Source organism: Branchiostoma belcheri, unplaced genomic scaffold (genome assembly GCF_001625305.1).
Source record: "Branchiostoma belcheri isolate BF01 breed outbred unplaced genomic scaffold, Haploidv18h27 scaffold67, whole genome shotgun sequence".
In the NCBI taxonomy this organism is placed as follows: domain Eukaryota; kingdom Metazoa; phylum Chordata; class Leptocardii; order Amphioxiformes; family Branchiostomatidae; genus Branchiostoma; species Branchiostoma belcheri.
In genome coordinates, this window is record NW_017804320.1 from 1,016,144 (window position 1) to 1,043,447 (window position 27,304).

The window sequence follows — 27,304 nt, forward strand, 5'->3', positions numbered from 1 at the left end:
AAAATTACCACAAAACAAAGGGACTATTTCAGGGGTTTTAAGGAACACTTGATGGGATATGGTAAGGACACAGAAGCATGGTTTCTGCCTTGCTTGTACCTAGACTAGCTAGGTACAAAAACAACGTCAATGTCTTCGCTATTACAAAAAAAAAAGAATTCATTTTGTCGGAGTGACCCGCACTTTTTTAAGATAAAAAAACAACTTCTATGCTAATATACCGGTAGCTGGGTACATATTAAATGTTTTTTACAATAGTAAAAAGGTATGCTACATATCTGAGAGACGGGGGAAGCTACAAACTCTCCACGTCAACGTCTACTTCAATGTTCTCTTTCCCAGAGTCCGTACTACTCGTTTCTTCCTCCTTCTCACTTTCACTCCTTTCCGTCGTCCAGATGGCCTCGATGTTGGCCAGATGTTCCTTGGCCTTGGACCTGAGCTTGGCGATGCTGCTGTCTCTCCTACCCGCCTCCTCTACCTGGTTCGACCCCGTGGATTTCCCACCGAGCGTTTCCTTTTTCCCGGCGGGGAGACCCTGCAGGACGCCCGCGAAGGGAGGTGCCACCATCTCGGGCTCCCCCTTCGGTCTCATCCCCGGCCAGGAGAATTTCGGCTTCTCCTTCTTGCCGCCGCACTCGGATTTGTCGTCGGTGTCGCTGTCGCTGCCGCTGACGATGTCGTTGTCCTCACTGTTCTTGTTGGAGTTGGGTGGTTTCAGGGCTTCTTTAGGGTCCTTGCCTTGTAGTTTGAGCTGGCGACGGAGTTTGGCACGCCGGTTCTGGAACCAAACCTGGAGAAACGCAAGATTGAAAGGACTTTTAAAAACGAGAAGTCTCACAAACAAACATGACAGAGAATCTTGACGAAATTCTATTCTACAAGACATTGGCTGAACACTACGTACCAATTTCTACTGTATAAAATATAATGCCGTTTACCATAAGCACAATTAATTGTTTTCACTAGTTTATCAAGTTTCTAACAGTGTCGTTAACTATAGTGAACTTAAGTTTGCTGTAATTGTTATCATCTTATATGTGATTTTCCCACTGAATCAAAACCATTTAAAAACGTTTATTTTTCAAAGTTGTTTCATAGACAAATGGATGTTGCAATAGTTGACAGTAAATTTAACACAATCTAGGTATCATTTTTTGTTTAAAAAGGATTATGATTTTTCCAAATTTGAAAATGTAGAAACCTTGTTTTTTTGTGCGCCTTGTTTTGTTTTTCGCCCGCTCGCATTAGATTTGTAGACTACGGAGGATGTCGTCCATAAACTTTACTTGCTGTGGTCTTACAATGAATTTTGGTAGACGTTGAACCATTCATTGTATGAGAAATGTTTCCTTAAAACGCTTCACAACTCTAGAAAGATAAACAGTTGCCGGCGACATGAGTTCCTACAAGCAGAGTTCACGACCCGTGGCCTTCCTCTTGGTTTTCCAATCAAACAATGTAACCCGAAGACCAGGAATGGTCGTTACTCCGAGCGCTAATGTGCCGGGATTCCTTTACAAGTTCCTGTTACCCAACAAAGACCGACCACGGGTCGTGGAATGCTTTAGAAACACAATTAAGTCCACGAAAACCTACAACACTATATCCTAGAAACGCATGTTAATGCTAACCCTTAACAATTTGTGCTGGCTTAAACAACTTAATGTAAAACAAAGATGAATTTGTTTTAGATGGAAGATGAAATTTAAGAAACTGTTGGAAAGTTGAGAGTTTACTAATATTGACATCGTGGTTATATGAGTGAGATTGTCTCCGAATCAGGAATGACAGAGTGGATTTAAGAAGGGAACCTAAGTAGCCCTGCGCGCGGGCTAAGGAGAAGGGTGAAGTAACTAATGGTAACTGTGGCTTAGTCAGAAGAGGAGTTGGGTTTCTTCGGTTTCGTGGGAACGGGTCAAGACAGTGCGTGTCGTCTTGGCGAAACAAAGGAAGACATCTCTTTTACTTCTTAAGGTTTCCGACGAAATTGGTAAAGCGGACTGTCGGGTAAAAGTTCGAATTGCCTCTAATGGCTTGTTTGTAAACAACGGATAACTAAAAGGCTCTAGAAGATAAGCGTAAAGAATCACACTGAAACCAATTGAGCAGAAAGCATAGAAAGTGATGGAGAAAAATAAACTATTAAAATCATCACACAAACTTGGACGTAGGCCAAAGAGAGATGGAAAGAAAAGAAAGGTTTGAGGCTAAATTGTAAGGAGTACGTGGTTGTTCTTTGGTCAATTTGAAAGAGGTACGGGCCGGTGCCCAGCCCATGAACCATAGAGCCCGGACAGTGTCCCGCTAGACTGGGGAATTTCACAACAACTAATGAAGGCATCCCAGGTATGGGCCGGTTAGGACACACCTTTCCATTGAGCATTATGTCAGGAAAACAGGTAACAAAGAAGGTAAGAAGAGTTTGCACGCGAAGTTTTCAGGTTTCATCACAAGGAAGTACATGTACATGTACATGTACTGACGCAATGTTTGCTGATGTTTCAACTTATAAAGATACTCTGTTCGTAGGTACAACACTTGCAGAAGAACTAATGTTAATTTTGTATCACAACTTTGTAGTTTACACGCTTTTAGAAATCAGTATATATTTTTATATAGTAACTGTAAAAATAGTACAAGTAAAACTAGTAAAAGTAGTATTCTTTAAATCTAGCAGTAGTATTCTTTAAATCTAGCAGTAGTATTCTTTAAAAGTAAGTATTCTTTAAAAGTAGTATTCTTCAAATCTAGCAGTAGTATTCTTTAAAAGTAGTATTCTTTAAAAGTACGTAGTATGTCAAGCAGTTCCCTGCACCGAAAGAGTTTTGAGAGACACAGTAAGGTTTCCCATTTGAAGCAACCTATACGCTCGAGCCGTTGAAAGATGCCAGCTCGGATGTCGTATGATACCTCGATATTAAGAGCATCTCACCAACAATGTGTACGTAAAACAAGCTGGCGTTGTGCCTTCTCCATTAAGAATCGGTGTACACTGTATAGAGTTGTGCTCCATTAGCCCAACATACCACCCCTCCTCTTGTAAAACCTCTTGTTTACTCCGTGGTAAAAACAGTATCACATTCACCTGCACTCGATTCGACTCGGTGGGGGTCAAAAGGGCGCCAGGTGATCGCGCTAATGTTTCCATTCGCACCGTGCAAGAATTCGTGGCTCACTTTGTTCTCCTGACAAAGACCCCGACAGTAATTAGCTAACAAGAAGTTGTAGTAAACTCGGTACTCAATACTCCAGTACCACTGGCGCCGTGTAGGGAGAAAGGTTTTTGGTGTACGGGACACCAACTGTGTCCAAGTATGTTAAAATTCGCAGCGCCAACCAAGCGTTTCCTACTCAGGACGACATTAGAGGGAACACAAGACGGTGTTTTAAAAACACTCTGATTGGCACTTAAAGACAGATCGATGTTCCTTCCACGCATCTTTTGATTACGACGTGATAACATGATGTTCTACAACATTTATACGCCAAACAATGTACAAAAAGTTCGTTTTATCATTTTGTAGATAAACTTTGATTATTTGACTAACAATGGCCGTTCCCACACTGGAGGCTGGAGTCTGACTTTTGCTGTGTTAGACAGGACCCACAAGTAGACCATGGTTGTAACTGTTGAAGTAAAGGAAAGATAAACTAGGACAATCTGGTGTAAACAAACTCCCCGGGTTGTTTTTTCTGCTACCTACTTCAATCGGCGCGTCACGCATATATAGTCTCAGTTTGTAAAGTGGGGAGCATGGCCCCCATTCTACTAGGATGGCGCTCTCACTGCGACCAGTTGTATTTTGAGAAAGATTATTAAAATTAAACTACCATACGTTTCGATAGATAAATACTACAAGTCTTAACACTGCGGTTAGTGTCATGTCCCTGTATAATGGTACGGTCCAAAAAGTGGTCGGTTATTCTAATAACCGACCACATTTCAGGTTACGGCCTGATAATCAATGGCAAATGAAGACTTTTGGTCTACGCCTTCTGGCTATATAATAATTTGTATTAATGACTAATAATAATAGCTATTAATAGTTAATGATTAATGTTGTAAACAAGCATTGGAATTCAGCCTTAAGCTTGTATGTCACGGCTGCGAGTTATGCTGTTGTTGATACAAATGAATTATTTTTTTTTTCACTAAGGTTTGCCAATAGACTTCGAACTCATCTCGGTCCCAGTTTCCAGCCCTGTTCCCATGGTTCTCCGCGGTCGGCTGTCCTTCGCGTCTCGTTCCCATGACAGTCTGTTGACACAGGCCGTCTTTGCATGAAGTCATAACACGGGGAATTGACTACAGGCCTTTGATGTTCCCATATCCTTCCTTAAACTTTTAAAGGCATCCAATGCGATTTCAGAGCACCAAATTTGGAAATATCCTGAATAAGGCAAACTTTGTGATATTGACACTTACGAGCATGTCATACTTAGGGCGTTTAAAACTGCAGAAACAAGCCCCAAGATGAGTCCTTTATTTTCTGTGTGATACCTTAAAAATCAGCCTAAGGCCCTTCCAGTAACCATTTTTTCCGTCAGAAGTTTGTGTATTATTGCTCCAAGACGGTCAATATACATCGGGACAGTGTGGTATTAACTCTGTGTGTAAATAAGTGACAAGAATATTGACTTTGAAAAATCGGGTTTCCAAACCCTAAAAACTGTATTGCAAGCCTTTAACATCAAGATCTAGAACTGTTGTACGGAACTTTCCTATCAAAACGTTGCTCACGTACTTTGCATTTAGTACATGTTGCTAGAAATCTGTTCGTTTTTGTTTGCCACACTGCACATGAAAACATTACGCATCCTTACAACAGAGACGGGGTATATGGGGAAACAAGTACAGCCTAGCACAGCTGCAACTATGCCGAATGCTCCGACGCTTTTTCCCATGAAAAATTACCACCGCAGGTTAGTGCAATGGTGGACACCAACAGAACATGTTTTCCATGTCGATTCCACAGAACATCCCCAGTAAACAAGCTTATGGGGGACTGGAGGCATCTTGAGTCATCGACAGCCACTTGGAGATGTTCTTAAGACCCTTTTTGGCACATTCCTAGCCCTTCACGCCCAATATGGGTCCTTCAAAAGCACCGCTTGAAGACAGGAACATCCTTTCTTCGAGACAGGTAGACAAACCGTACATCTTTAAGCGCTTTGAAAGTCTTTTAGATGGGAATTTTGAACAGTGATGTCACACGTTAGCAGACAGGAAGAACATATTCATAGTTTGAAAAAATTCATTATCTGTATTTGGAAATATCAGCTTGAATAGAGGAAAAGAACTAGTTGAAGACTTTTCCACTTCAAGTTGTTTTGCCCAGTCCACTTCAGACAACGTGTGTAAATGTTAATGCAAAATAGAACCTGTGTATTGATTCGTTGTCATTGCAAAGAAAGAAAGAAAGAAAGAAAAGAAAGAAAAAGAAATAGTTGCTAAAAGGCATAAAAAAAGGCAAGACGAACTTCATTTATACACAATATATACTCGATAACTCTACGAATTGTCTATTTTTTCTGAAAATGCTCACTGATGAGGTTTTCTGTCGGAATGTAGGCAGGAGATATGACCTGACGACAGACTGCCACACCTGCACCTACTCTACACCTGTATCCATGCTCGATTTGACTTCTGCAATTCACCCCGCAAAGCTATTAAGCTCCTTGCCTCAAAAGTTCTGACTTTTGGGCCCAAGAAAACTCACATATTCGACCAAACATTCTCTCTAAAGAGGACAACCGTTTTACTAGACTTCACAAAAGCGTTGGAGTTGTTTTGTTGGCGATGTGAGTGGTAAATGTTGAATCAGCGTAAGAACACAAACACGCATTTCTGAGTCAATTACACCCTTTGAGAGGCTATCAGAGGTTCGGAGCCGTGGCAGCCCTCTTCTCGCGTGACTTCAACCACAAATAGACAAATATTTTCGGGAATACTTGGAGATGATCCGTAAGACAACTCAAGGTGTCGAGTCTTCTAGCATACTCGAAGTTGGTGACTGAGAACGTTTTTCTCACCCATTCTCAAAACTTGCCTGCATAGTTCATTTTCTGTATGGTGCTTAGGTATGGACCGTAGATGTTCGCATTGATAAAATGTGTGCTTGTTATAACTTATATAAGCTTTCTATCACTGCATGAAACATACTAGACTACATGTAAGTACTTTTATGAGCAAGTAAGGTGATCATTGTCGGCAAATCGTTCTCAGATGTTCTTGCAACAGCTGCACACATGGTCGACTGGAAGTCCAAGAGCAGGACCTGACTATGTAAGCTTGTACGTCTGAGAAAGCCTTGGGGTTGTGTGGCGTAACGGCAGAGCATTCGACTCAGAACCAAGAGGTCCCGGGTTCGAATCCTGTCAAGTCACCAACCTTGTTCCCTTGGGAAAGGCTCGCACTTTACACGGCTTTCCTCACTTGAGAAAATGAGTATGCCAGAATGATCATTGTCATGATCGTGGGCATTAAAAAAACAAAACAGACTGTGCATGATGTACAAAATGACTACTAAACTGGTGGACGCACCAACCACTAAGTATCTTATACCATCCCAGAAAAGAACAAGAAACAGTCGTGCCTTCAAATATCAGAGTTATCAACCAAGAATTGAGGTATTCAAAAACTCGTATTTCCCCAGAACTATCGTAGACTGGAACTCGTTGCCACCAAGCACAGTTGGGGCATCATCACTAGAAATCTTTAAACAATTCCTGCAATCAAATGTGCAAAGACTAAGTGTAACAAGTCGTTCGGTGGGATATAGCTAGCTGCCGCCGCGCCGCGTGCCTGTGAAGCTGGTGTGTTACGCCGAAGGGTGGTTATACCGGCTATACAGATACAGCTACAGAACCAAGTCACTTGCCACACAAACTACACCTGGACAGAACAGACAGACGGGTCACGTCATCCCACAGAAATGTCGGATCGGACCGGCCCTCGGAAGTCTCCCCTCTGATCCTGTCACGCCCTTGCAGCCCGCTCTGCCCTGCTCTGCCTACGCGAGGGCCGCTTATAGGAAGAGACCGCACGGCCGACTTGCGCTTTAAGAGACCCTGAAGAAAATGGCGTATACCTTCCTCTCCTCGATTTGCTTCTCGTGAAAGGACCAACGATAACATTTAAAACACCTCTTTGAGATTGCGATGTGTGATACGACGATTGTTTCACAGCTTTATTGTAACCTACACCCACAGAGCCGTCCAAGAACTCAATCTTAAGGAAGTCGACTATCTAGAAGACGCACAAAGGAAAGAAGTAATGATGGAAACCCCCATTGTCTATTGACAAGATCGTCCCATACCCCCTTAAGTCTACTCTCCAAGCTTCTCTTCCAAGACTTCAGGGAAAATAGTAAGGAACTGTTGTTCTTTTTTTTACTAATTGAGATCCTAATAAACATAAACATAAACAAGCAAAATTTTGAGCTTTTGTTTATTTTTAGTGTGTTTTTAGGCTTTTTTTATCGGGCTTTTTTTTGTACGTAACAGAGGAAACCAGTACAAGAAAGAAAGGCCTATAATAATCCTACAAACACGCCAAAAACGCCAAAACCTCTGCTTGGAGTAGTATTGAGAGAATTGACTTCATCCTTGATTTAAAGACCCTCCTTAGACAAATTTCATCGCCCATAATAGAGGAAGAGCCTTGGGCAGGCCGTGTCGAACATTATCAACATGCGCCCGCCACTTTAAAGCCCCCGCTGCCCGGCAGTTGACTCCGGGCAATCGCCAGGTACTGAAAGATCCGCTGTCCCCCGGAGATGTGGGAAACTCCGGGCCGGAGAAAGCCGATACATGCCTGGGATGGTTTCGTGAATTGAAGTAATTTTGAGCGTCGCGGGTAACAAACACCCCGACATTGTTTTCTTCTCGTATTTGGTCATGATTAGGGGCGACGAGTCATCACAACATGTGTCAGCACCAAAACCAAACCCGCAAATATAACTGTCTTTTGTCTCTTAATGATCTGAGACTCAGAGAACTAAGAGTCCCGGGTTCGAGTCCTGACATGACACCGATTTTGTGCTCTTGGGAAAGGCAATTTACAGGTGAAGAAACTTGTGTGTGTCGTCACCACGTCTGCTGATTACATGTTGGAATAAAAAAATATTTTAAATATTTGGTGTCAGCACCAAAACCTAACCCGCAAATAAAACAGTCTTTTTGTCTCTTAATGATCTGAGACTCAAGAATCAGGACCAGTTGTAGTCCGCAGAAAACATCTACTGTCAGCAATGTAAAACTTGCCAAAAGAGTTTGAAAAGTACTACCGCTATAGAACTCAACTGTTTACCCGTCTAGTCTTGGTAGTCAAGACAGAAATACCAAACCGGACCTGCAACTATTATTTCCAACAAGGAGGAAATTCTGCAGCTCTTAGCTCATATATTTTTGTTGAGGTTGAACAGGATTCTTTTAACATTCCCGCTCGGTTTCATTGTAGTTAGGAACATTTTTGTGTCTTTTGCGATGTACAGTCCGTGATTATGTCAACACAACAAATCCTTCCCTTTGTAAGTAATTATCTAGCGCTTGCTTCTCTATACCATTGTTGTCCGAGATACTGAACACAAAAATGTACATACAGGTTCAAAAAACGCTCAACTTTGTACGTTTAAATTTTTGTGTTTAACGTTAAGACATTACCCGTAAATGCGGGAGTTTCTTTCTCTTTTTTGCAGTTCCAGTGTATCTGAGAAAGAGAGAGAAACCGCGCGGGGGAGAGAGAGACAGAGAGACAGAGAGAGACAGAGACAGAGAGAAGGAAAGAAAATATACAGCTGAAAGAATGTCCGTTTGATAAACCACATGTGACACACCATACGACGTAAATTTAAGCGAATGCGCGAGTATGGAAAACCGGTAAAATGTGGCTAAAATTTATCATTGAAGAGGTTCATCAGTCACGTATAAATCACAATTAGTATAGTATTTTTCAATCAGTGACGATTTTGAAAGGTAAGAAAGAAAGACATACAGTGGACGTCGAAATTTGGAGGTATGTCTTTCTTACCTTGTTCAAAATCGTCACTGATTGAAGAATATTCTACTACTACTATTCTGGGACTTTAAAAATGGTCCATACTTCTTTCTCTGCTTCGCACTCAGCACATACATGTATGAGAAAGAGTGTTGGAAGGTCAAACGTACAGCACTACCAGTGAACCAGCCCCCTGCTGTAGTTCCTTGCACAACTGTGTGTCGCCCAAGGGTTACAGAAATGGAGATGGGCATGGCAGACCTTCTTCTTCTACTACTACTACTTCTCTAAAATTCAAAAAGTTAAGACGTTTTCTCACCTGTACCCTGGCTTCGATCAGGTCGAGTCTGAGAGCGAGCGCCTCCCTCATGAAGATGTCCGGGTACTGAGTGGTCTCGAACGCCTTCTCCAGCTCCTCCAGCTGCCACTGGCTGTAGTTCGCCCGGCTCCGGCGCTGCTTCGTCGGCTTCGAGTCGTCTGAACAACGGAGAAGAGAAACGCAGTGGTAAGTTTTGTTAATTTCCAAGCAGATCCTAGGATGGCAACAGTATCAAATTGGCCAGGCAGTATCCATTGGCCAAAGAGGGTCCAATACGTCACCAAAGGTGGGGTAGCGACAAAAAGAAACGGGCCATATATGAAAGGTAACGATCTTCCTCAATCAGCCTCTGCTTGAAAAGTAAAGTTTTGTGGGATCGTGGAGTGTAACGTTAGAGTTTTCTTCTCGGAACCAAGAGGTCCCTGGTTCGAATCCTGTTATGCCAACGATCTTGTGCCCTTGGGAAAGGCAATTTAAACAACTTTCCTCACGTATTGTATTGTCCTCTATGTTGGTGGCGACATAAAAATAAGTAGTGAGTTCGATCCCCGGCCGAGGCATACTAGAGACTTTTAAAATGGCCCATACTGCTCATTTAGCACTCAGCATTTGAGAAGAGTATGGGAGTTGAACACATACCACAACCAGTGGACTAGCCCCCTGCTGTAGTGATTGCACAAATTTGTGGCCCTAGGGCTATACAGAAACGGAGATGGGCGCCGCCATAAGCGACCATGCCAATAGTTGGCTTTAACTTTAACTTTGTTTACTTAAATGTCAAGCGATAATTGGAGCAACGGCAACCAAATCACTCAAAAAGCCTCGTCTGGACATGTCGTATTTCGTATTTGTCGTTTAGTTCTCAAATGTTAGGTTAGGTATAGTTTTCTCGTTCTAAGTACATTTGTTTTTGTTTCGTCAATTCTTGACATGTACATGACTTTTTCTGGCCGTATAAGCTTTCCCTGTTGTGCACTACGTCTACCAACGGCTGACAACCACAAAACTAGTTCGATATCACACCTACAACCGTATTTGTTTCTGTTGACTTCCTCTCTTTTCACCTCACTGTAACATCAACAGTGGCTCCGTTACATGTGAGAAACATATGTTCATCCTCCGTCGGCTGAAGAACATCACATTCGGGCATTGATAATTATATCGCCGGTAACCTAGTCCCAACCCTTTGTGCCAGCGGCTTTGTTAAGTAACACTGTTGCCACTACACCAATAAATGGCGACCAACACATGTTCCAAACGAGCCCTCTGTGCACCCCAGAGTTTTATTACCAGTTTGAAGCCCAGGTGATTGAATCAAGTGTAACTTCAGATTTGTTTTGGTACCTGGTTGCTTTGTTTTGGAATACCTGGGCGATTACACTAGCGGAAACCAGGGAACACGTGTTCTAGTCCACCAGCAGAAAACAAGGCTTAATGGGTAAGAGATACGCGTTCATTTGTCATCTTGGAGAAAGGGGAGGAATGTAGTTAATTGTGGGTCTTTTGTGAGTGGTTACACGGCGTGAGGGTCTCATGGTGATACGTTGATGTAACACAAATGTTGGTGGGCAGTATCGGAAAGACTCGCTACGGTGGGAACTAACAGTAGTAAGAGATATCGCAGGTGGTGCATTGTGTGTGTGTGTGTGCAGGTCTGTGTGCTGCTTCAATAGTACGGCGTGGAGAACAAACAAGCAAGCTCCAGCCACACGCAGCCAAGAATGACGAGAAAGAAAGGTTATATTCACGCTAACCCAGATTTCAGATCACTAATAACTTAACAAAAGTCTTTGAAAACATTCACCGTATTCAAACTGATAAAGAATGGTCCGTTGAATTGGCTACCCTTGGTCGTCAACTCAATGGCAATGCAATTGAAGCATTGTTGGCAAACTTTAATACAAATATAAATAAAATACTATGGTTTACTCTAATGATTTGTTTTCGGTCACTACGTAATTTCCGTGTCCTAGTGGGCAATCTAAAGTCAAATTATTCAAAAGGAAAGAATTGAGTCCCTTGCCATGTCTATCCAAACAACCACCATCGTTTAAACCAATAGCGTTATCAGCAAGAATCAAAAGCCGAGATTTTGACTTCCATTCACCGAACGGAAGGGGTACCTTGCTTCGGTACCCTCCCGACCGTCCCGTGTTTTTAGTTCCGCAGTGAAAAATCAATCAGGAAATTAGAAAACCTTCCCATTGTCCGAAACGCGATTAGACTAATTTCTGCTGGAAGGCGTGACATTAAGTGTTAAGCTCTTTGATTGCGTGGAAGTTGTACACGGGGTTTTTGTAGATAGCCCGAAGGCGTTCGATTCTCTCATGGAGACATGATTACAGAAATAGAATCAACCGCAGAATGGTCCAGTAACGTTATACTAGTAACTTTATATCATCGTGTTAGACAACACACTGGGAACAGAGGGGAACAACGTTTTCATGCATGTAACGAAGTTTGATCAAATTTCCTTGCTGTGGCACAATTACTCACACAACAGAATTACATGAATGTACAACTTTTGGCCAGTGTAAAACTTAACTGTTCACATGGATTCGTAAGAATCTTGGTTTAGTCTGTGAAGATAGAATTAGAGATTCTACGAGTAAAGGTACAAAGTTCCAAAATTTGGTATCCATAGAATATAAGATGTTCATACAAGCCAAGCTATGTACACATTCTCAAGTGAACAAATTCAAAAGTCAGAAAAAAAAACACTATTCTGTTTGAACATGGCCAATACCTCAGTACTTCTCCATATAATTCTATCGCTATAAGGTCGGATAATTAGGCCTTCCATCCACTCAATTCAGACCCGATTATCGCTACTATTTTGACAAGATACCCATCTTTCCGGCGGCGGTTGTTAAGTGAGCTGACGTTTAAGAGACAATACACTATCTGTGGACGCATCGGGCTTAGTTAAGGTAGAGAGAACTTAAGACAAGGGAGGGAAAACTGAGACCAGGAGAGTCGCCGTTCTCAAGAAACAAATGCTACAACTTCAAGACTTAGGAAATAACGTAGACAATTTTACAGGAGGCTTTGGTTTTAAACTGCACTCGATAAGACACAATCACTACATACACATATATTTCCATGAGATAGTGTATCAGCAAAACTTGTATCAGAATAGGACCACAACTAGCGTGTATTTTGAAGCTTGTATGTAGTTTTCCATCCTTGTGTTAATTTGCACTGAAAATTTATTTCTTTGGTATCTTAATGAATCCAAAGTGTATTTACATACAGCTTATATCTATACACAATGGCTACCGAAATCTTGAGTGTGTTTGCTTGTATTTTGAAGTTTGTATGTTGTTTTCCGTAATTCGTGTGGTGTTTTTTGATAACTCGTCTATTTTGAAGCTTGTGTGGTGTTTTTTGATAACTCGTACTGAAAAAAATCATTCCTTTGGTATCTTAATGAATCCAAAGTGTATTTACAACCGACTTATATCTATACACAATGGCTACCGAAATCTTGAGTGTGTTTGCGTCTATTTTAAAGCTTGTATGTAAGGTTTCCATCCCTACGTTAACTAGTGCTCAAAAATCATTTCTTTGCCATCTTAAAAAGTGTATTTACAAACAGCTTATATCTACACACAATGGCTACCGAAATCTTGAGTATGTTTGCGTCTATTTTGAATCTTGTATGTTGCTTTCCATCCCTACTTTAACTCGTACTGAAATATCCTTCCTTTGGCATCTTAATGAATCCAAAGTGTATTTACAAACATCTTATATATATACACAATGACTACCGAAATCTTGAGTGTGTTTGTGTCTATTTTGAAGCTTGTATGTTGTTTTCCGGATCCATCCCTACGATAACTCGTACTGAAAATTCATTCCTGTGCCATTTTAATGACTCCAAAGTATATTTACAAACAGCTTACATCTATACACAATGGCTATCAAAATCTTGAGTGTGTTTGGGTCTATTTTGAAGCTTGTATGTTGTTTTCCGTAACTCGTGTGGTGTTTTTTGATAACTCGTCTATTTTGAAGCTTGTGTGGTGTTTTTTGATAACTGGTACTGAAAAAATCATTCCTTTGCCATCTTAATGAATCCAAAGTGTATTTACAAATGACTTATATCTATACACAATGGCTACCGAAATCTTGAGTGTGTTTGCGTCTATTTTAAAGCTTGTATGTAAGTTTTCCATCCCTACATTAACTAGTGCTCAAAAATCATTTCTTTGCCATCTTAAAAAGTGTATTTACAAACAGCTTATATCTACACACAATGGCTACCGAAATCTTGAGTGTGTTTGCTTGAATGTATTTTGACGTTTTTATATTGTTTTCCATCCTTGCGTTAATTCGCACTGAACTCGATAACTCGTACTGAAAAAATCATCCCTGTGCCATCTTAATGAACCCAAAGTGTATTTACAAACAGCTTATATCTATACACAATGGCTACCGAAATCTTGAGTGTGTTTGCGTCTATTGCTCGTATGAAGCTTTTATTTTATTTTCCATCCTTACGTTACCTAGTGCTCAAAAATCGTTCCTGTGGCATCTTAATGAATCCAAAGTGTATTTACAAACAGCTTATATCTATACACAATGGCTACCGAAATCTTGAGTGTGTTTGCGGACCAATTTCCCCGTCACTCGGCGTGAAGCGAAAGTTTGCGGGGTGTCGCGGGAAGGCACAGAAGCGCCGTTCTCAGACCCAGGATTTTATCACAGAGTCCGGCTGTCTGGGACAATATTTGATTGGAATGGGGAGGGTTAATTGATCGGAATAGAGTAGGGATTATCCATAGAACACATAGGATAACAATGTTTGAAGTTGCTACCTAACGCTACCGGCATACGTGGTCGTGCCCACTGATTCACCATATAGAGTATTTCTAAATCTCTCTCTGGTAAATTAAAGGGAGCTATCCATCCCTTTAATTCACCATATAGAGAATTTCTGAATCTCTTTCTGGTAAATTATGGAATAACAGGGGTCTTCTTTTTCGACTTCCAAAAATTTGTCTTCACCTTATTTGCATATCAATCAATAGGTTGTGCTTATAAACCTGCATTTCCCCTCTGGTCTCTCAGTCACTGACGAAAGCTAGTGGATACTAGCTGAAACGTCTGACGTTTTCAAAATCATATCCAGTTGCTTGAGTAACTGTTTTTTGGCGTATCGTATTACCTGGATGTCTAACCTTCATCGACGTAACAGGGGTCTTATTCCAATAATTCACAATACAGAGAATTTCTTAATCTCTTTCTGGTAAATTAAGGGAATGGCAGGGGTGTTATCCCATTAATTCACCATATAGAGAACATAAAGATAACTTTTGGTGATAGAATTTTCTACCTATAGCTATCCATATAAAAGTAGTTAGCAAGTTTTTAAAGACAATACTTTTCAGTACTAAATGAATGGGATAAGTAACCAAGGCTAGTAGTTTGCAGTAGTGATACTGTGTTCTGAATCTAGTCTTCTGACATATACAATATAGTCGCTGCAGCGTTTGTTCCATTTAGAATAGCTAAAATTTTTCACTTTTTTCTTTTGTCAAATAACTTTCACGACTGCAAAAAGTAGTGTTTTTTTTACAGTTGGTTTGTGTTGGAAATGGTCTATTTCCGGAGCTATGGAAATCTTCTGTCCCTTTGAAATCAAGTAGACAAGAAACAACACACCATGTAATTAGACAAAGTTATAGAGTTTACATTGTTTTTATCAAAATGGTCCCCTTGAGTCCCCCAGTCCTTGGCCTAGCCTTCTTAATATCGCGTCCATTTCGTCTGGTTAGTGTTCCTTTTGTTGTTTCTCTGTTGTTGTTTTCTTTTTCATCAAGGACAAGGTCTGCCGGATTAATTTCAGCTTGCTAGCAAAGTGTGAATCCGGATAATCTAGCCCCGTAAACAATGCCCTTTAATGGACTACATGTGTATCCTTTATCCCAATCCATCGAATAGTGGCGGGCGTCCCAACTACTAAGTACCTAATACCAGCTTAGAAGAGAACATGAAATAGCCATGCATTCAAGTACCAGAGTTATCAACCAAGGATTGAGGTGTTCAAGAATTCATTCTTTCCTAGAACTATCGCAGAGTGGAACTCGCTGTCACCAAGTACAGTAGGGACATTGTCATTAGATAGCTTTAAACAATGTTAAGAGATAGGTGTTCAAGGGTTAGGTGTAACAAGTCGAACGAATGTAGCCAGCTGCCGCCGCGCCGCGTGACTGCGAAGCTGGTGTGTACGTGTTACGCCGAAGGGCGGTTATACCGACTATACTGATACAGAAGCTGGTGTGTTACACCGAAGGGCGGTTATACCGGCTATACAGATACAGAAGCTGGTGTGTTACACCGAAGGGCGGTTATACCGGCTATACAGATACAGAAGCTGGTGTGTTACACCGAAGGGCGGTTATACCGGCTATACAGATACAGAAGCTGGTGTGTTACACCGAAGGGCGGTTATGCCGGCTATACAGATACAGATACAGATACAGATAGTGACACCCTAAGCCCGGAGCCCCCATGACATGTACCGCGGCGAAGAGATTCAAAGTCCCGCTGTCTGTCGGATCAGCAGGGGCTATAAGCAGGGGATCAGAGGTGAAGAGGGATTCATGGGCTAATCCTAGCTTTAGCCTCTCGGCTCTGAACCCCCAAATCCTCCCCGTTTGAACTACCGGTGGTTTTACCATACATATCTGTGACCAGCATCTGAAACAAGTGCTTTCTTAGGATCCCGATCCTTCTATGATACGTCTAGTACATGGCGACAGGTTTTTTTTTCTTCTTCAAGACATGGCGTCTAGCTGAGGAGCGGCTTTGAAGGGATTAGTGGCCTCAGCTAAATCTGTACTTGACTTCTCGACCCCTTTCTTCTGCTTCATGCTTTGCTCTGTTGAGTTACAAATGTGGCCCAAACAAACGATGGTTCCCTAAATATACTAAGTGACACTACACAGGTTCTGAACAGTCTTTCTAGAAATGGCGATCTATTGACAACTTTGAATTCTTGCAACGATGTCATGTATATGTACTACATAATGCAGTAAGTGTTAATCGTTAAATGCTCTCACGAAGCTATGACTTGTGGACAGACGTTGAAGTCGGCCTATGTGTGTGGTAAAGAGTAACTAGGATTTTGCTTGGGAGTTCTCCCCACTATCTGAGGGACCAGCGAGCGCCAAAGGCGCGAGTTTCCTAGGGGGGTCCGTGGGCATGCTCCCCCGGAAAATTATGAAAAATGAACCTCCTGAAAAGGCATTTCCTGCGTTTTTTGAGAGGATTTCAAAGGAAAAATCAGACATAACTAGAAGAGGATCAGTTTGTGCCTCTCTACTGTATCTATACGGAATAGATACTTCAACATAAGATTGCAGCCCATTCCCAAATGTGTTGCGAGTTTCCCCGCAGCCCCAGTGCCTGATTGAGGAGGATTAGTGCCCCGCCAAGTGTCCCAGAGTCTGCCGGCGGTACAGACCAAAGGAAGGGGCTGACAGACTTCGTCAAAAGAAGAGATACAAAAACTATTGAGTAAACCCTTCCGTACGGCTGTCAGTGTCTGTTCAGGAAAAAAATGTGTGTTCCCCTTACCCCACACATAGGTTGGCTTCAATGTCTCTCCATACTCAAGTCATAGCTTCATGAGAGCATTTAGAGACTAAAACTTACTACATATTCCTTTTATGTGAGTAAGGGATGCCTGCAAGCCCTTTTTCGTAAGGCGTAATCAGCCCGTTTTAGACTTCGTAATTCGTAGGCAGCCTCCGCAAAAATCAACGTAATTCGTAATTGGACATTAGCCGCAAATCGTAAAGTCGTAATCAGCTGTGAGACTTTAACGTAATTCGTAATAGGCGGCGAAAAATTTGCGTAATTCGTAATCACTAACCCCACTTGCAGGCCCTCTATTAAGTAAACCCTTCCGTACGACTGTCAGTGTCTGTTCAGGAGAAGATGTCATGCCCGTAGCCAGAGGGGTGGGAGGTCCACTTTCTATCTACACCTAAAGGACCAAGATGTTTCTTTAAAAGGTGGAATGATTTGTATATATCACTAGCGAGGTTGGAATCCTAGAAAAACTGCTCACTTTGTCATTGAATAAAACGTTCTGACCCCGATTTCTTCTCTACAAGTTACAACAGATACAAATTAAAAGTACAGCAAAGAACAGCAAAGAACAGCAAAGAACGGGCGTGGAATATAAATATGATTCAGACATTACGAACCTCATGACTTCTCGTGCCTTACTGTAGTTAACAAACCTATATGGCCATGAACATTCATGAATGTAAAGCATTTAGTATCCCATACTAGCCACACATTCTTGTACTAGTTAGGTTACCCTTCAGACATTGTAGTTATGTACTGGTAGATGCCATACTTTGTACCCTGTACAATGATTGTTGTGCAATAAAGATGTCAACAATCTGTAGAATTTGAAAAATAGAGTCAGGAATAATAGTTATTTTATTGCAAATTCATGCCAGAGGGCTAATTGCAGGAACAGAAGAAACATTTGGAATGAAAAAACAGATAATCAGTACACATAGAACTACTGATAACTACTAAGAAACTAGTAGTAAAAACTACTGGGTTTGACTTCTTTTTTTGAAGACAGAGGAAGACAAAGCTTAAGGATCCCACTTTTATAATAAGGCTCGTTAAAAAGGTTCTAAAACGTCAAAGTGTCAAACCGTCGACACAATCCAGAGTGCAGAGAAAGATCATCCCTTGCTAATAAGACAGTGTTGGCGGGCCGGGTATCTCGTATCTGTATCTGTAGCTCACTTATCGCGGCTTAATCCCGTCTGCCACGTTATTTACTGCTGTATAGACTCGCCTTATCACATGATGATATCGCCTGACAGATATAGGTTATCTGGAAGTGATATCTCATACAGAGATAGCGATCCCCCCATTGTACTATTAAAGCGCGGATTCTATAGTCGGTCTACAGAAAGAGTGTGTGCAAATAGTTTTGTTGTAAAGAGTTTTTTTACGAATCTTTAATACCTTTTTCGTAGCTGGAAACATCTAATATGTTTTGGTACATGGGTGTCTGTAAGAGCCACATGTCGTAAGGCTCATAGTGAGATCAGTAGCGATCCCCCATTGTACTATTGAAGCGCGGATTCTATAGTCGGTCTACAGAGTGTGTGCAAATAGTTTTGTTGCAAAGAGATTTTGTACGAATCTTTAATATCTTTTTCGTAGCTGAAAACATCTAACATGTTTTGGTACACGGGTGTCTGTAAGAGCCACATGTAAGGCTTATAGAGAGATAGCGATCCCCCCCATTGTACTATCAAAGCACGGATTCTATAGTCGGTCTACAGAAGAGAGTGTGTGCAAATAGTTTTGTTGCAAAGAGTTTTTTTACGAATCTTTATAATATCTTTTTCGTAGCTGAAAACATCTAACATGTTTTGGTACACGGGTGTCTGTAAGAGCCACATGTAAGGCTCATACAGAGATAGCGATCCCCCCCATTGTACTATTAAAGCACGGATTCTATAGTCGGTCTACAGAAAGAGTGTGTGCAAATAGTTTTGTTGCAAAGAGTTTTTTTACGAATCTTTAATATCTTTTTCGTACCTGAAAACAGTTAACATGTTGTGGCACATGGGTGTCTGTAATAGGCCACATGTAAGGCTCATAGTGAGATAGCGATCCCCCATTGTACTATTAAAGCGCAGATTCTATAGTCGGTCTACAGAAAGAGTGTGTGCAAATAGTTTTGTTGCAAAGAGTTTTTTTACGAATGTTTAATATCTTTTTCGTAGCTGAAAACATCTAACATGTTTTGGTACATGGGTGTCTGTAAGAGCCACATGTAAGGCTAATACAGAGATAGCGATCCCCATTGTACTATTAAAGCACGGATTCTATAGTCGGTCTACAGAAGAGAGTGTGTGCAAATAGTTTTCTTGCAAAGAGTTTTTTTTTACGAATCTTTAATACCTTTTTCGTACCTGAAAGCATCTAACATGTTTTGGTATATACACGGGTGTCATATATATATAATAGCCACATGTAAGGCTAATACAGAGATAGCGATCCCCCATTGTACTATTAAAGCGCGGATTATATAGTCGGTCTACAGAAAGAGTGTGTGCAAATAGTTTTGTTGCAAAGAGTTTTTTTTTTACGAATCTTACATACCTTTTTTCGTCGCTGAAAACATCTAACATGTTTTGGTACATGGGTGTCTGTAAGAGCCACATGTAAGGCATTTATGTATGTAACCAAAGCCGTAGAAAGTATGATATAAATTGCTAATTGGGAGAGTAAATTTGCAAGGTAGTGACTGGCCGACAGACCGTTTTTTGTCGACCCCATAGGCATATACTCAACCACAGAAAGGTGACAGGGCTCAATGTCAAAAATAGGCTTCAATCATCCTACAAACATCCAAAATATGGCTCTCTTTTTGTATCATTCGCTTTGCCCAACATTCTGGCCACATTCCTCACATTGTGAGCGCAATGCAAAGGCAACAAACATACGTGTATAGAGGACAGTACTAGCCGGTATTTGCCATTGTCCCTACAATAGTTCTGCAAGTATTCCAGAGACGTCGTTTTTGTTGTTATAACACTTACAAGCTATTTGTAAAGACATTAAGTGCATATTTTGCTATGGGGCGAGGGGCAGGCCATACGGTGTAAACGAGCTAGAAACCAACGCACGAGTTGGAGCGGCATGTCAGCAACTCACATGTGACCAAACTTGTTTTGTGCAGGAAAGTAAGGGATGTCTCTAGTTTGGCAATGAATGACAACAATACTTATTCACTCTCAACATCCTTTACAAAATATCGGCTGCCTTACTGTCAAAATATCCAGGAAATCCATTTTCATTCCATACAACCAACCAACCAAGAGTGGAAAAAAACGTATGACATGTGCTGCTTAACATTTTACTTTACTTATTCACTCTCAACATCATTTCTAAAACATCGGCTGCCTTACTGTCAAAATATCCAGGAAATCCATTTTCATTTCATACAACCAACCAACCAAGAGTGAAGAAAAAATCTTAGCACATGTGTGTAACTTTTTAAAAACTTTTCACATAATGTAAAATATCTCTAGCACATGAAAGTTCATCTGAGTTGGTAAAATACATGAAGAAAATTCAACTGTTCTCCAACTCAAAAAGAAATGAACTCACCAGCACTTGGGTCAAAAAGCTGATGAAGACTGGGCGATTCAGTTGAAAATTTCTGGTGAGATAATTTCTTTTGAGTTGGAGAACAGTTGAGTTTTCTTCATGTAAAATATCTCTGTTTCGGACGATTGTTTTTCTCTTCGCAGTCTTCTTTTTGCTCCACGGCGTTCTTTGCTCTACTGAGCTTGTGAGTTAGTGAGTTAATTTCTTTTGAGTTGGAGAACAGTTGAATTTTCTTTATGTAAAATATCTCTGTTTCGGAGGATATCTTCTCTTCGCAACCTTTTTTTTGTTTTGGGGCGTTCTTTGCTCAGTAGATAGGCGGACAGTACGAGTAAATCCCGTGAAGTGGCTGTGATAACAGTTTAATCGGCTCACACCCCTATCTAGATCTCGACAGTTCGGTTGAAGTGTGTGCGTGCGTGTGTGTTTTTCCTCTAGACCCTAATCTCCAAGCAGATCCTAGGGTGGCAAAAAGACAGTATCAAATTGGCCAGGCAGTATCCATTGGCCAGAGAGGGTCCAATACGCCACCCAAGGTGGTGGGGGTAGCGACAAAAACGTATGAAAAGGTAACGATCTTTCCCCCATCAACCTCTGCTTGGAGAGTAATAGACCCCAACGTTCGGAGTAGTAGCTAGAGGGCTTGAGAGCGTGAACTCGAAGATTAAGTACAACCACAAACACGCTCAAGTTGACATTATGTATATATACGCCCAGCCACTTGTGTAAGTACCAATTCTTTCCCGGATGCTCACAATGCCACAGTGTGTACCACAAAGAACTACGTTGCTGTACTGCTAAAATTCCGAGCTTTTTTGTCAGAAATGCTAGCCTGGGTACCATCCGGATTTTCTCTCCGCAACGCTCGAAAAAGATCACATTTTTTCTAGCGTTGCGGAGCGAAAATCCGGATAGTACGTAGGCTACATAAATGCATCATGATGAAGTTATATAGTTTTGTGGCTTCTGAGGTTTTCTAACATGGCTAACAGAGCCCAAAGACCCAGAGACTTGCGAAGGAAAGCCTTCATCTTCCAATGAAGCCTGGATAGCTTTAGAATTCTTCCACCCAATTGAGCTCACTAGTCTATGTAGATCACAGGCCGATATGTAGACAAAGCCAAACGTAGGGTCACAAAAAAGTGTCTGAAACTCAACGGAAAGAATTCCTTTTTATCTTTCACTACATTATTTTTATCGAGTTGCACCGAATTTGTTAAAACACACTTTATTTGTATGAACATAAAAGAATCCACGGGACTGACTCTGTATGGAAGACAAATAAATCGCGTCTGAAGTGACATTCAATTTACACAGAAAAGCCGTTCCCACCATAAATAATTAAACGCGGTTCGTTGGAATTCGTGGTTAGTACATTTCCCATCCGTTTGTACACCTGTTCCTAGTGTTAACACCACGATGCTCGTTTTCACAAGAACAATACCCACCCTTTTGTTACCTTCCAAAGAAAACCCTTGTCTTTTATCCCAGGTATGTCCATATTGAATAAAATAATGACGAAGTAATAGAGCTCGGTGTAATTTAACTCTGGCGAGTAAAAAATGTTGGAACCATATGGTACCTGACGTGAACGTGTGGGTTAGGATCGTGGGAAAAGAAGGCGATAAATTGAAAGCTTTTGTTCGGGTTATCTGGTGTAGTTTCCGCGCCCCAGGCATGTACACAGCCCAGCCCGTGTGTGGACACGAGGAAAATTACACGTTACATTTAACTCAGATATTTGCAAAGATAATCGTTGTACGCTGTATGATTATATGAGAGTCAAGTGTCCTACATGAGTGAATTTTCTTTCTTTTTCTTTTTGTCTTGTTCATGAAAACGTAGTTGAACTTTATTCCTGGTATTTTGCGGTTACAATAATTCTTAGTTATGAATTTTCACTTTTACATGATTTCAATTTTTTTACTCCAGTTAAATGCTTTATTGATGATGAATGTCATATTCAATCATATATATGTACCATGTTTTCTTATTAAAACCTTAAACATAACAGGTTATTAGAAGCAAAAAACAATACAGTTGCGAACACATAGACTTACCAAAGACCATGCTTCGTTAGTTAACTTCTACTTAACTTCACATACAAGTATAGTATAGTTGATAGTTTGGACACACACGTTCACTCATAACATACACACAACGGCAACATGTTTGTCATATCTAACTACTTTAACCATAAATACGCCACTGCAGGTACAAAACTATTCAGGCATTGTCCCTCTACCAATAGACATAGTTATGGGTACACGAAAGTACTATTTTTGGTAAACCGTACGTCAATGCTTAGTGTTCTTTTCTGTTCGGACCCTCCCTGGCCTGGGGCATTGTTGTTCCAACAATTTAGTGAAACCAGTTATCAAACTACCCCAAACACACTCATCCCCTGGTTACTAAGAGCACTTGCACGAAAGGACTGTGTGTCCACGGGCCACCTACGTGGTCAGAAGGTATTGTACATAGTAAAGCTTGTGGAATATAGAACCAAAGAAAACTGCCTGCCCTCGGGTATAATACTAGTACTGTGGACACTAAGTACCCTTCATAGATTTGTAATACCATAATTATGTAGTCTAGGCGGAGTGGTAAAATAACTGAAGTATGTCTGTTACACGTTCCTTTGGGATTACATATAGTCTGTCTGAAAAGCTTACACAGAAAAAAATTATAAATTTGTGAAAATCTTACAACCATGGTAATCAAGGTATACGATTTGGTACTACGCATAAGATGGTTGTAGAAGCACTGCGTCAAACTCAAACGCTTTCTTCTAATCTATGATTAATTTCTGTGTACGGAATGTAATCTCATCAGTTTGTACGTCATTACTGTGGTATGGTCCTGAAATCCTAGTAAAGTCCAGCCATACTTGTGTTGATTAGACAAAGACGAAGATGCATTCCGCGAATCTGTGTGATCCAATAACGGAATAACTTCCCACGAGTTTTGATAGGTGGGTAGGGGGAAGTGATTTGAGCTCCATGTCAAATTTTGTTTTCGTCGATTAGGTCTCTTGTTTTCGCCAGGACTAATTCTTGCTAATTAGAACCATTCCAGTCGTGAAATATTAGACTTTCAACACCCCTTCTTCCTAAAATGCCCAACCTATCAAAAAAGCGGACCTACAATTCATTCAAATTGCCAAGAGTTATTTTCTTAAACACGCAAACACTGAAAGATGAGGAGGCTTTTTGATATGATACTTTCTATGACACACTTCGCTATACCCTAACGTTTAACATAGCAGATATATGAGTTGCGCTAGAGAAATAAACACTCTATACGACACCTACACCTGACCTAGTGTGCGTTTGTGTTTTTCTATCCCTTTTGGTATTTCCGGGCCGTACCGAAATAGTCTGGTAACGTCTACACCACTACAACAATATACAGTATATAGGTGTATGGATATAAATGTACTGAACACTTAAATAAAGATACTAGACAACTAAACACGCCGATACATAAAGGTATTTCATGGTCTTAGAACAGTCATAACAGTTACAAGAAGAGCAGATTTGGTAAAAAAAAAACATGCAAAACTATGAAATAAAGACTAAATTTAAACTACAATGAATTGGGACATACCTCAAATTTTCATTGTAGTGTTGGTAGGTAAAGTTTAGTCTTTATTTCATTATGACTTGTACCAACACAGATGGACTTTCATGCTAAGACATGCAAAACTATTACACCAGAATACACCGTTATTCTATGCCTATTACAGGTGTTTCTACACCTGCTGTACAGGTAGTTTTCTCACCTGGGTAGTCGGTGACACCTGTGAGTCCGGCGGCCTGAGACGCCATGAGGAGCGCCTGTTTGCAGGGGTCGGTCGGCAGGATGTCGCGGACGAGCTGGCCTTCGTACACGTACGGTACCGGCGGGGAGTACGGGGCCTGGTGAGGGGACAGACCGAACAAAACAGTTAGCCTCCACAGCATGCCAAAAACTGGTGTGTATTGGGGTCTTCAGTGTCTTTGGGATCTTTTATGTGCTATTTTCTGATGGCATATAGACAACATAGCCGGCCTGGTTGAATTACCCCCGTTAGAACTGGGCTAATCAGAAAACAGCCGAAGACCACCAAACCCCCAGTTCTGTAAGCCTGCTACGGAGTCTACAAAACAGTAGGGTTAGCATCATAGTTATGGGTATGTAGCGTACTCTGCAAGTAAAGGTTTGGGCTTTGGCTTAATTTTAGAGTTTTTCAAACTTCTTTATCTGGTATCTTTTCTTGTTGGGCTAGCACAAAAATGTCAGTACAAAAAGTAAGCCCGATAAAAAAAAGCCTAGAAACACGCCAAAAATAAGCCAAACCCAAACCTCTGCTTGGAGAGTCTATGTATACCGTGCGGTGGTCAATTTTTATCATTAACTCCTAATGATATAGCCTTGTTATATAGCCTTGAAACAGAAACATGTCGTCTTGTCTGCTTGTAAGTCAGGGCAAACGATGTTAAAGACACCTGCTGTAATATAAAGTGATCGACACAGACATGTGCATCTTTGCCAAGAGTTTTACAACTTGAGACGTTTACAAAGACACCTAAAATCTTTACATTACTGGATGTGTATATCCAACTAAATGTTTGACAGAGTGTTTAGAGAAGGATTATGTTGAGATCGAAGTTTGGTTACGCCGTAGTACCTACCCTGACGGGTATCTGGAGCCACGGGGCGGACTGTAGAGAAGTGGCTGGCGGCGTGGGGAACCCAGGGGCGCTGGAGAAGATCGGCGGCGGCGGTGGGTACGGTGTGATCCGGGGAACCGAACAGGTAAGGATCGGTGACGAGCCGTACATCGTTGCAAGTTTCTCTCTCTCTCTCGAAATCTGTAGAAAGGCCTTTCCTGTTTGAAGGTGCGCACTGTTGCGGTGAAAATACTTGTCCCAACGTGCAACTGTCAACGTTGGAACTCTACTGTTTGGTCTAGGACGAAAGTCTGACAGGATACCGGAAGTTTCCAACCGACGTGTACGCCACGCTGTGTAGACACTGTGAGAAGAAAGTCGTGAACTCGGAAACCTGCAGGTTGTGAGTTCGAATCCTCAAGAAAATAAGAAAATCTCGGCGTGGTTGTGTCTCTGTCGTGCGTCGGATACGTGTCGTAACTCTAGACTGACTCGCTCGCACTGCCTGACGTAGTTGTATACTACGCCAGAACACGTGATCTTTCCGGGAGGATGATTCACTTAAAATCCTTCACCAATCAGCGCCGCGACCCCGTGGCACACCTCCCGTGTCCCTCCTCTCCCCACCCGCGGATCTCCTAACGTTTATCAGGCCTGCCCGTGAAATCTTATTACGGTGTTTTATCAATACACATCAGGTGGGAAGCCCGCCCTTTCATAGTGTTGAGGCGCTTGTTTGGTCAGCTACGATACGCCACCGCCACTTTTAAGCCGTGTTTGCCGTTCTCATTCCGCCTGCTCTTAAGTGGCGATGATTTAGATAACGCGGGCGGGTTCTGAGAGAGAGGGATGGGCGAGCTATCTGCACCCGTAATCTCCCGGCTCCTTTCATGTCTGAGCGGGAAGATATCGAGTTCTGGGCCGGGCGAGTCATCGCCTTCAGCCGCGGCGCACCTGATTAGTTACCCCCACCATCTCACAGTTTACCTGGTCGCACGGCGTAAACAATCCGCCCTTTTGTGGCGCCCTGCGTAAACTGAGGGAAACCCGAGTCGTCCGCGAAGGGTGCTCGGGCCGTTTCCCATTCAGCCGCCCGCCACCGACTCCCGGTCCTCCGGTCAACCCGACACCGGTGTCCTTTCAGCCCGCCACGTCTCGTGTTCCGGCGCAGGGTGGGCCCCGCTTGCAATCCAGCGTGTAGTTAATTGATGCTAATTTTTTAATTGATGTCTTAACACGATGTAAACTTGGTGCCGGCGGTGTTGGGTTCAGTCCCGGGCCGGTAAGCGAGAGAGACCCTGGCGCCTGTAGGTAAAGAGAGAGCGGCCGACACGTTTCGTCCTGGGAAGTTGATCGATCCTTTTCTAGCCTCCGCGTGGGCCGGCCGCCACGTCCTGCCGTCCGCCCAGGCTCGGGTTCTACCCCCTCGAAGCCCGACCTGGAGCCGAGACGAAACCTTGGAAGAAGTCCTTGGCACTTTGCGAAAAGAAACTTCACAATCACGCGCTCACAGAACAAACAATCCCCTCTTTAAAAAATATCGTCGGCGCCAGTAGAGGTGTTCTTTGCAGAGTGGACAAATTTCCTACCGATAGCGTCACGTATAAACCACTTAGCAAGACTAAATCTTCCCAAGGTGAATACCATTTGATCCAACGGGATCTAAAAATGAGTCTCTAGTCACAAGTGTGTTTACTAAAAGAACAAAGAGTTAGAACATGTACTTTGCGGGCAAAACAAAACATCTCAACTCTAACGGGAAAAGAACATTAAGGCCACACAGACTTAATTTTATGGATGACATCAGCGCGCGCATTGATTTTCTCCTGTTCTAAAAAAAAACACGTCCACCGAGGCTCTGACTTGGCTCTAGGCCTGGTTAGTCCATGGTAGTTAGCGACAAAATGGAGCCGGGCACCCAGGCTACCGAAGATCCACGACTCAAGAACAAGTACATACCGTACGCACAGTGCCGATTCATAAATTCCGCAAAAAGCCAGCATGTGCCGGCTTGTCGTATACGTCGCTATGTACTGCCGCAAATTCACAATACCAGCTTCGTATTCTTGTGGTTTAGTAGCATTTTTATTTTTTTGCCGGAAATTTTTTTTATTCGCCCGCGCGCACTACTTTGGGGGTCTTCAGAGGATGTCATCCATAAAATTA

General features: G+C 41.9%; 1 protein-coding gene across 1 annotated transcript; it reads right to left on the bottom strand.

Annotated features, from left to right (window-relative positions):
- On the bottom strand, nucleotides 1-26,176 carry LOC109483929 (retinal homeobox protein Rx1-like). The gene is made up of 4 exons (XM_019787069.1): nucleotides 25,160-26,176; nucleotides 24,268-24,403; nucleotides 9,321-9,478; nucleotides 1-793 (listed from the first exon to the last, which is right to left on the bottom strand). The coding sequence occupies exons 1-4, from the start codon at nucleotides 25,307-25,309 to the stop codon at nucleotides 296-298; spliced, it is 942 nt and encodes a 313-aa protein (XP_019642628.1). The 5' UTR covers nucleotides 25,310-26,176; the 3' UTR covers nucleotides 1-295.
- Between the last annotated feature and the right edge of the window lie 1,128 nt (nucleotides 26,177-27,304).

Excerpts from the sequence above, each read along its gene's own strand:
- LOC109483929 (XM_019787069.1), bottom strand. The coding sequence starts at position 25,309 with ATGTACGGCTCGTCACCGATCCTTACCTGTTCGGTTCCCCGGATCACA. Across the intron at positions 24,404-25,159 it reads GGCTCCAGATACCCGTCAGG|GCCCCGTACTCCCCGCCGGT; the intron begins GTAGGTACTACG and ends TCCCCTCACCAG. Across the intron at positions 794-9,320 it reads TGATCGAAGCCAGGGTACAG|GTTTGGTTCCAGAACCGGCG; the intron begins GTGAGAAAACGT and ends GCGTTTCTCCAG.